Raw genomic sequence first — 10,840 nt, 5'->3', positions numbered from 1 at the left:
TAAAAGGTTGTAGTACCCAGGCTCCGATCGATATTCTACTCATTGATATTCTATTAGCCCGTTGGAGAAAACCCAGCACTATTGCTATATTTATAGACATAAATGGTGAGTATGATTCAGTTTCTTTGCACTTCCCGTGGGAAAAGTTGGCTTCAAAGGGAATGCCTTTTATATTTTTATCTATGCTGCATCAACTCTTTTCTTATCGTACATTAATGATTAGATCGGCACACCACCATATTACTAGTCTACAGGCATCGAACGGGTTACCACAAGGAGCTATATTAAGTGGCATATTATTTGCACTCCATACGAGTGATCTACTGTAGAACAGATCATAACACCATTTGCTCGCGTTTTAGCATTTGCGGATGATTACGTCATTTACGCCTCACTCACTAGCATTGATGAATGCCGACAGTCCATAGCAACTGTTATGAGTAATGTGTTAACATGGGTCAACATACATGGCTTACAACTTTCTATTTCAAAGTGTGTTGCAATGATTTTTACACCCAAACGCTCGTTTGATCATACGCCTATCACCTTTGATGGATTCAGTATTCCTTTCACTACTTAACATACCTATTTGGGCATACTTATAGATCATAACCGTAATTGGCAACCACATATTAAGACATTGCGACACAAAGCTCTTAAAACTTCCCCCACCAATGCTCTACTCGTAGAAACAAGTGAATGTCCCCTTTTCATTAGACGCCAAATGCTCGCGAAAAAGTATATTAAACAACTCGCCCTATCCCGTTGAACTGACACTAAGGATACGATGACGACCCAGTGCAGTGGATTTGGTCAAAACTAGCGAAAAGAAAACTGCTAGGAACTGGACTCGGACCTCTTACAGATAAAAGAAACATACGAGACGCAAAGAAATAAAAAAACATAACGGTGATAAGGATAAGAACATAAATTTATTATGGAGAGAAAATCAAAAGAAAATAGTATAAGTAAAACAAGGGGGCCAAAAATCAAATGGGTAATGTAAATAATAGTGCTAGTGATTAAAATACACCAGACTCAATGGTAAAAGTACTTTCACAAACCTTCGTAAAGGACGTGAGGCAAAGTTTAGCATATATAAATTAGCTGAAGCATATGAATTTAGACGGTACAAAACATTTCTTTAAAGCACGTCAGGTCAAGGCAATCATAAGATTAGAGAGTAATAGCCTCACATCATAACGTACTCTCATTCGATTCCACCGTCAAGGCATCAAGACTCTCAACAATAAAAATCACATCCCCCGAGAATACAATAACATTAATAAAAGGAGCATAAAATGGAGAAGAGGGAAGGATGCACCAAGCTCTTAAAATTCAACCAGGGAGAAAAAGGAAAAGGGGAGGTTACCATGGTTTCACGCAACACAATAAGAAAATATGGAAAGACAACCCTCAAGGAATAAAACATATTAAACTAGAAAATAAGTAAGGAAAGCCAATGACGGCGATATGAAACGATCAATAAACAGGTAAATTAAGCACAAAAGGTATCACGAATCAAACGTCGGAACCACCCACGCTCACACAGAGACCAAGAGGTACAGTACATAATAAATAAACAACCGCTCTCGAGCTCAGACAGTATGAACCAGAAAGTGGTCCATCAAAAGAGACGGAGTGTCTCCAACACCAAAACGCATAGAATCAGGCAAATCGCGTAGTTAGCTTGAATTCATACCAGATCAATGAAATGGATATGAATTATACAGAACACGCGATAAAATAATACGACATGAGCTCAAGCGGAATGTTAATGAAGCGACATGGGCAAAAAGTCTCGGAAGCACACAGCAAACAATCTCATACACACATGAATCCGTGTTACCTTCTATTCTCAAAATAAACATAGCGGATCAATAAAAGAAAATCAAGATTAACACACGAATAAATCAGAAAAACACGTAATGAGGGAAGCCTTTCTAACCCAACTAAAAGAAAATTAAAGAAAAATAAATGCTTCGATTACATAAGCAAACAGCATACTCAAAAGGTTGCGATGTGTACAAAGACATCTTGAATTTCTTAAAATATCTTTTATAAGCCATAAAGGCGACTTGAAAATCGAAACCTTCCATCTTCTCAAGTCGAAAGATCTCAAAAAAGTCAATCAGGAAGATAATCCAACAAGACGGGGAAAAAAGAAATGCTTTGACCTATCCTATCGTATAAGACGCCAACTGTCGGAATAGAGAAGGATTACATAGTGCTAACGACACATGGTGGGAAAGCGTAATAGTTCATAGAAACTAGAGTTCGCTAGGAACTGAAGACATCAGAAAAAGTAAACGTACCATACAATGATATGGTGCGGTAGACCGTTCCACTATAATACCAAAGCTACAACTTCTACACCCCCAAAATATGGACGAACTCCCGCAGTATATCAGGCTTACGTTGAGATGAGTTTTCTTCGCAATTCATTACTACGCACCCCTCAGCTACGTATACATTCCTTTTCCTATGATACATCAGAGCCATCTCATTGGAGCAGACGGGGCCTGCTCCGTGAGTATTGTAGCCCATCAGCCTTTTGAGGCTTTGAGTGCTGTTTCACGGTGGTGAAATCTTCCCGTTGCTTGACGTATTGGTTGGTGGTGGCTATCTTCTTACCGTAATCTGGACTGGGCAGGGTATGCCCTGTGCCCCGAAGGGCAATTGAGAGAAGAGGAGAAGAAGAAGAAGAGAAAGAAAAGATGTTGTCAGGACGTAGAGAGAGCAGATGTCAGGGTGAGGTTTTGTGGTGAGTGGGCAAGGCAGGAGCGGGGCGGTCACCCATCCATATGGTGACCACGCCTGATGTTGCTGCACTCTACGTAGCGACGCTAATATTTAGTGCATCAGGAGTGATGGAGGGGTTCATGAGGAGTGAACTTGTTGCAGTTGGCTTTCTTGGCGGGGATTAATTGACAAGAAGTTGTCTGGATGGCATGGAGGGCTGGTTAAGGGACGTAAGAAGCCCGATGAGGAGTAGGTTGATTAATGAGGAGTTATCTTGGCTGGGTTGGGGGGGACTTGGAAACCTGATAGTGGGACGGTGTGAATGTGACGTGCTTGCCTATAGTGAGCTCGTATTGCCTTCTTAAGAAAGGGACAACCAGGATAAGAGGCTGCGTGACTGCCTTCGCAGTTCGCGCACCTCGCCTGGGCCTTAGGCACCGTGCAGACAGTGTGGCGGTGGGGACCCCCACATCTGTTACAACGGGTATCATTAGGGCAGGAAGCCGCTGAATGATATAGTTGAAGGCAGTTGTAACACTGAGTCACTAGGGGAGGGCGGGCAGGGGGTCGGGTTCGAGTCTCAGGACCGGAAGTGTGAGGTGTGGATGGAGTGGAAGACTTCGGAGCAGGTTTTCTACGCCTACTCCGAGTCTGAGTGAGTTTGGAGCGTGTGACCTTGCACGGTTGCGAGATTAAGGGGGTCTCGCTTCCGGGTTCGGCATTAGACTGTAGTGGGGAGGGTGAGGAGTCTGTATTGGGTGGGAGTGAGATGTCGGTTTGAATTTCTTGTGGTGAGGTTGGAGGAGGTGGAGTGGTGATTGAACTGTCGGAGTTGGGATGGAGAGTGATATTGGTTACTGTGGCTCTTGAGATAGTGGGTGGAGGTCGGGAGGTTTGGGTGGTCCTGACTTTAGTTTTCTGGTAGGAAGAGTTTGGGTTTCGGAATTAGTAGTGGTTATAGCGGAAAGTGAGGCAGGAGGGGAGGTTTGAGTGGCCACATCATCAGTTTCGGTGTCATCTGCACAAATCTTGTAGAATACATTGTGCAGTTCTAGCTGGTCTCTAATCTTCTCATAACTGGGAGAGTCACGTGCAAAGATGATGATATAGCCATTGTCAATTTCCTGGAGTAGTTGGATATGGTGCTGGATGGATGAAGTGGCAGTGGAAATAAGTTTACGGTGGTCATGGAGGGCTTGAAGTTGTTGGAGGGCATCTAGTTTCTGGGAGGAAAAGAAAGGAACGATGAACGGGGTGAATCCGGTGTCAGGTAGGTTTGTGCGGTGTAAAAGTGGAGAGTGGTAGAGGGAGTCCGGTAACAGAAGCTCGGAGTACGAGGAGAACGATGACTCAGAGGACATGGCTGGCTACTCGATCCACCAGGAGGGGCCCGACGAAGGTAGGTTGAGGGGGGGTGAAGCACTAAACTGTCAAACTCCGAAGAGGACCAGCGTGGGGGCACACAGAGGGCACCAGTCGCACCAGGTGTAGTTTTGAACGGATCGCGCCGAGACAAGGCACGAACAGGTACCCGCAGAGTGCAGACAAATTGCTCTTTTCCTTGGAGAGTTCTTCACCGTGCTGGGCTGGACCAGTAGCTGCTTGAAGACCGGTGGTGAAATGGCCGAAATTTTACTCCCCATATTATAATTACCTCCACATCGATTTTCCCAGATCAATCAAAAGGTGTCTCATTCCCTACTTCAGCGAACAAGAAACTCAACATTTCTCCATTCGACTGTGGCGTTAATATCTATACTGACGGATCGAAATCTCATCGGGATATAGGTGTGACCTTCTTCGTTTCCAATACGAACACAACCGAGTGATTCCATTTAGCAAACTAACTTTTCCATCTTTTCAGCAGAAATCTTTGTGATTCGACAAGCGCTCCTTTATGTTAAACACCATTCCATACATACCGATGCCCAAAATATTTTACAAGCTCTCAGTTCGAATACGCAATCGAGGAAGTGTGGCAACGCTTCGCTCGCACGAAAGGTCAATTTTATTATCAGCTACCACCATACATTCCACAGAAATCTCGGTATCTTAATAGTTCATATATACGGCGGCATATTATTAACATTATACGTTTACGGTTCAATCATGCACTCACTCCTCAATATAAATTTTGTGAGCAAGTGATCCGTTTTTTTAACAACTTTTGCACTCCTACGTTCCGTCGTCATATGAACATAGAAACTGTTCAATTTGATTCATAGCATTCGGTCATCAATGTGTGTATAATGTTAAATATTTACTTTATCAACTTGAAATTTCGGGTGTTTATTTTACTTTAATATGGATCCAGGAAATGACAAAGCTGATCTTGCTGCTCATGAAGCGAGTAACTCACCCTCTGAGCCTCTTACAGTAACTACCACTCTCCCAGATTATCCTCTTATTAAATATGTCGCCTCTCAATCTTGGGAGGAAGTGTGGCAACGCTTCGCTCGCACGAAAGGTCAATTTTATTATCAGCTACCACCATACATTCCACAGAAATCTCGGTATCTTAATAGTTCATATACACGGCGGCATATTATTAACATTATACGTTTACGGTTCAATCATGCACTCACTCCTCAATATAAATATTGTTTTAATATTACTAACCTCCCCCACTGTATATGTGGTAATCCAGAAGGCGACAGTAATAATCTGCTCCTGAGTATTCTTCCTCGCGCCACACATTATTAAAGCAACTGGTACAGTTATCCATCCCTTTACCAACTAGTGTTTCTTGTTTATTATTTGAAACCACTTCCAACATTCTTAAAATTCTAAACCAGTTTTTTATGACTATAAATTAATTTTGTGAGCACGTGATCCGTTTTTTTAACAACTTTTGCACTCCTACGTTCCGTCGTCATATGAACATAGAAACTGTTCAATTTGATTCATAGCATTCGGTCATCAATGTGTGTATAGCATAGTGTTTTTTGTGAACGAGTGCTTCGTTATTATGTGTGTGTTTATGTGGGTTCTACCACTGCCTTCGTGATGTACAGGCCGTACTGTACCTCCGATGACGTCACACAAAGAGGCGAACTGTTTCCTCCGTCCGACCCGTGTAATGCAAGGACGTGATGCGTCTGTACCTTTTGTAATTATGAAATATTTACAAACTTTGTATTAATGTTACAGATGGGATCACTAAAACCTGTAATCGCATCATACGTCGTAAGTCAGGTCTATGTAATTTTAGGAGAAGTAGGTTTGAAGTGCGATCTACGCGGTTAAAGCTTGAGTGTTTTACTCGTCAATGTACCCAACAAAAAATTATTATGCATTAATACAAATATGGAGACAACAAAACTGCAATAATAAACTTTACTTCCATACCTCTAGATGGCCATAAATACAGTAGCTTTCTTCCTTTTTGTTGTTGTTGTTGTTGTTGTTGTTGTTGTTGTTGTTGTTGACACTTCTGGCAGTATCCTTCGAATACTTTCTTGAGGCCGTTTCTTCTATACAAAAATTTGTATCACTTTTTGTTTAGGAATAGCCCATGTTTTCCCAAATATTAATGCACTGATCATCCAATCTAGTAGTTACTTCCCACATTCACGGAAACTGCCGAGGAATGGTTCTTACTCGCATTAATTTTGGGGAGAAAAGGCAGCGCGTACTCAACATTACGAACCCAAGAAATAACCATAGGTAAGTTCCATTGGTTACTGTCCACTTTTAAACTTGTTCTGTATCAACAATAAAAAGCTCTGCTGTAAATCTGTGAAACAAGAAAGTCAAAAGCAGAACTCATCATCAGCTCTGGAAAAATGAGTGAAACATACACCTTTATTCTTCGTAATAGGTATTTTTTCGGTTGGGATTTTCGTTTTTCATAAAAATTATCTTCTCCTATACGAAGAAAATGAAAAAAATAATTTCTATTTACTTTTATAGTTGTATTTTCGCCGTGGTACGCACAAGTTCTCAGCGTTGTGCCAAATGCGAAATTTCGCACACTGTATTTAAATTTGTACCATATTATATTTCCACAAAAACGTGTTATACGATAACAATTAAATGAATAAATTACACGAGAAGTATTACGTCCCTCGAATTTACATTATCTACCACGTGAAGATAGCATGCCTAACCTAAACTATGAGGGCTCATTATCTTAATAACAGCTGTTCACGTAAATCCTGATGGGATTTAAAGAAAATAACATGCAATACACTTAAATATAAAATTTTGACCCTTAACGGTCACAATTATCCTAAGAATGCCCCCAATCCTTATGGATTACATTCACAAGTACAACTTGTAACATTCACTTAGCTCGCTTCAATCGATCAGCTGATTGGCTTGGCGCCCTTCTACAGTACGGCCTGTATATTACGAAGGCAGTGATTCTACTTATAAAAAAAAACGGGTAAGAAAAGTAATACTCCTGATTTGTGACTGGGTAACATTAAGAGAGCTCATCCCCCCCTCCCCAACAAGAATTTCAGCCTCATCACGACGCACAGGTCGCCTACGGGTGTCAAATCAAAAGACCTGCACCTGGCGGGCCGAACATGTCCTCTGACACTCCCGACACTAAAAACCACGCGCCTTTAATTAATTCATTTAATTAATTAATTAATTTATAACCACCTAACTTACATGGCACCGGCTTGTAAATATATATAAAAGCGGTTCTGTCAATAACAGGCGTATTATGTAAACATTTTGTAACTTGTTGCATGTTTCTAAGATTTTAAAGAGAAATTGTCTTTTCTCTCCTGCATTATAAAATTAATTAAATCGGGCATATAAGATGTTGATTCTCGGTGACATCCTCTTTCCAATAATAGTTTCAAAATGTTCCATCAACGAAAATAATGTACGATGTTGGTAGCACTCATACCCTTTGGCAAATACTGTATTTGGCTTTGGTTGGTGGTAATGTTGTTGAAGACATGGCTCCCGTCAGTTTTTGATCTTGTCTGCAGAAAAGGTTATGTTGCGTTGTTTGTTATTCTTAATCGTTATTTGAAGACTGGCGATATGACGTCTACGGTTATTGATATTGATGGTGGTATTCTGGAGGGTGGAGGGCAGATTTTACGAATGTCTATCGCATTCAGTGCTCTTCAAGGAATACCTATCCGAGTTTTTAACATTCGAGCTGGAAGAAGTAACCCAGGACTTCGAGCGCAGCATTTGAAAGGATTGCAGCTTGTACGTGACGTTAGTGGTGGAAAGCTTCAAGGTGATGAACAGGGTTCGACAGAAATCGTTTTCCATCCAGGAAAGATAGGCGGAGGAGAATTCAGTGCAGACACACAAACTGCTGGCAGTATTGGACTGTTGATTCAAGTCGCTTTACCATGTTGTCTCTTTGGCGACCGTACTGCGATACTTAAGCTCAGAGGTGGAACAAATGCTGAAATGGCTCCGCAGTTTGATTATATCACGGAGGTTTTCAGGCCTCTTTTGGAAAAATTTGGTGCCACATTTGATTACAAAATTATTAAACGAGGATATTTCCCACAAGGCTCAGGAGAAGTTCACATTAGAGTGCAACCTGTTCGTCAGCTACAGCCTGTTACTATGATAGATGGAGGAAAGGTAATGAGGATTTGGGGTTGGTCATTTGTTGCAGGTAAAATTCCAATAAAGGTTGCACATCTTATGGCTGACTCTGCAGCCCAAGTGTTACAAAGGGCATTAGGCAACATAGAAATTAACATTGAACCATATAAAGAGAATCCCGAAGATGCTGTTGGTTCAGGTTCTGGTATCAATCTGGTTGCTGAGACTACTACTGGTTGCTTGTTAGGGGGTTCTGCACTTGGGAAACGTGAGCTGAAAGCAGAGCAAGTCGGACAGAATGCAGCTGAAGAGTTATTGGAATCACTTCGTACCGAAGCCTGTGTTGATGCACATTCTCAAGATCAGCTAATTATTTTCATGGCCTTAGCCGAGGGAGTTTCACGCATTAAAGTTGGCCCAGTGACCTTGCACACAGAAACTGCAATTCATGTTGCTCAACTCATGACGAAGGCAAAGTTTACTATTACTAAGTTGGGTCCAGACTCCAATATCATTGAGTGTAAAGGAATTGGCCTAAAAAATTGTAATTTACCACCTCAGTAAGTGTTTTGTAAGTTTCAATAAGTGTATCTTTTACTGACATGCAATATTTAAAATTAGAACACTTTGTGTATGAAAAGAATGTTGAAATTTCTCTCATTTTTTTCTGTGTAAAACTGAGGTTCTTCCATTGTTTGAATGCATGCATACTCTTGCTCAATGTCTACCCTCCTACAAATAGATTAATTTATGAATTGATGGACCTAAGCAAGTGCTACTACCCTACCACAAGTGTGTAATTCTCACAGTTTAACCTAATTATGAAACTGTTAATAGGATACATCTGTTTGTGAATAGTAGTAGGTCATTGTCGTGCCTGAAACGTACAGGATATATGTTGACATAGACCTACAAAAACTTCATTGATATAAAGTGCTGAAAAACTGTACAGGTGATAATTATTGCATTTTTGATGATCAAATAAATGGTTGAACCTTTATTGGTCACTTCACAAATTCCACTTGTAAGTCTGTATATAGTTGTGAATTATCACTACTGTACTGCCTTAACATCTAGGCTACAGCAGATACAAAATTAACTCACCTAAACCATATTATTATGTTGCTACCGTCCAATGGGACAACCTCTTCTGGACCCATATTGACTTGCCAATTTGGCTCCCAGTTTAATTCAACTATACAATAATTCTATTGCACCCTCTTTCAGTGCTGACCTTCATGGTGTATGTCCTATTATCTATTTGTACCTACCATTCTATATATGACTTGATTTGTTTACATATTTTTGTACTGTAGTGTTAGCGGAAGTGATGTATTGAGTCTTCATTTTACTGTAAGGTAGATGCACCAGTAGCTGACATTTTATTTATTTATTATTATTATTATTATTATTTTTTTACACAATCCAGGGAAAACAATTTGATAAATAAGTCACATATTATGTTTACTAGCTGATTACCTGTGCTTCACTATGGGATTCTCAGAAAAACTGTCTTTGTGGTTTTCCTAACTGAAGTCAACTTAGGTCATTACAAAAACGTTAGTAGTAATGTAGCGATTAAAAGCAATGTTATCATGTAAAATACTCAATCAAATGAAAAACCGCGCATTTTCTCACTTTTAACTAACAGTACTACGGTGCTGATCTAACGGGCCAAAGTTCCATTGCTGGAATGACCAGGCCGCAGAGAGCCGCGAACACTCCTCTGCCATTATTCCGTTACATATGTACACGGCTCATTCCAATCAGTGCCTCAGAGTAGGGATTGAATAGCTCAAATGCTATGATGAACCAGTGTGTTACGTACCAATAGTAACAGAATATTTATGAACCAGAGGAATGGCATGCTAAAGGAGAACGTTATCGAACTCCCAAGCTACTTCCTGCCTATATTCAGGCTGGCTGTTATACTTGGGACGATCGGGCAAGTTGGCCGTGCGGTTACGGGTGCACAGCTGTGAGCTTGCGTCCGGGAGGTAGTGGGTTTGAATCCCACTGTTGACAACCCTGAAGATGATTTCTGTGGTCTCCCATTTTCACACCAGGCAAATGCTGGGGTTGTACCGTAATTAAGGCCAGGGTGGCTTCCTTTCCACTCCTAGCCCTTTCCTATCCCACCCGTATGGAAATTCTAAGTTCCCAAGGAGGGAATTAGATATTTTTCCACCAATAGAGCATGTCAAAAAAACATCAGATGTAGGCCTAAGGCTTTTCAGGCGTTTGCTCTATTAAGCAGCGTTTCGTCTTAGGTCTGACACTGGACTCATCAGAGTGGGATGTGTCAGACACTGAAAAGCCTTACATCTGATCTGTTTTTTTATCCCATCTGTGTCGGTGCGATGTAAAGCAAATTCAGAAAAAAGAGTAAAAAAGCTCTGTATACAGCAGTAATCCCATCTTGTCGGAGATGAGTTGCAACAGAGACAAACAATGGCCAATGTAACTTTATTGTTGATCAATGTTACGAGCTTTCTGTAATGTAGGCCTTCACATTTAGTTTTCTTTTAACTCTGTGATATTAGGGCGTCTTACAAAATTATTTATA

At 40.8% G+C, this 10,840-nt stretch overlaps 1 protein-coding gene across 1 annotated transcript; it reads left to right on the top strand.

Annotated features, from left to right (window-relative positions):
* Window positions 1-7,642: 7,642 nt before the first annotated feature.
* Window positions 7,643-9,523, top strand: Rtca (RNA 3'-terminal phosphate cyclase). Its single transcript, XM_067147965.2, has one exon. It carries the CDS (start codon window positions 7,645-7,647, stop codon window positions 8,836-8,838), a length of 1,194 nt encoding a protein of 397 aa, XP_067004066.2. The 5' UTR covers window positions 7,643-7,644; the 3' UTR covers window positions 8,839-9,523.
* The last annotated feature ends 1,317 nt before the right edge of the window (window positions 9,524-10,840 follow it).

This window comes from Anabrus simplex, chromosome 1 (assembly GCF_040414725.1).
Source record: "Anabrus simplex isolate iqAnaSimp1 chromosome 1, ASM4041472v1, whole genome shotgun sequence".
NCBI classification, from domain to species: domain Eukaryota; kingdom Metazoa; phylum Arthropoda; class Insecta; order Orthoptera; family Tettigoniidae; genus Anabrus; species Anabrus simplex.
The sequence above is the reverse complement of the archived record's forward strand: the minus strand, read 5'-3'. Positions and strand labels throughout refer to the sequence as shown.

What these genes read in the sequence shown, in the direction of transcription:
- Rtca (XM_067147965.2), top strand. Translation starts at nt 7,645, where the DNA reads ATGTTGTTGAAGACATGGCTCCCGTCAGTTTTTGATCTTGTCTGCAGA.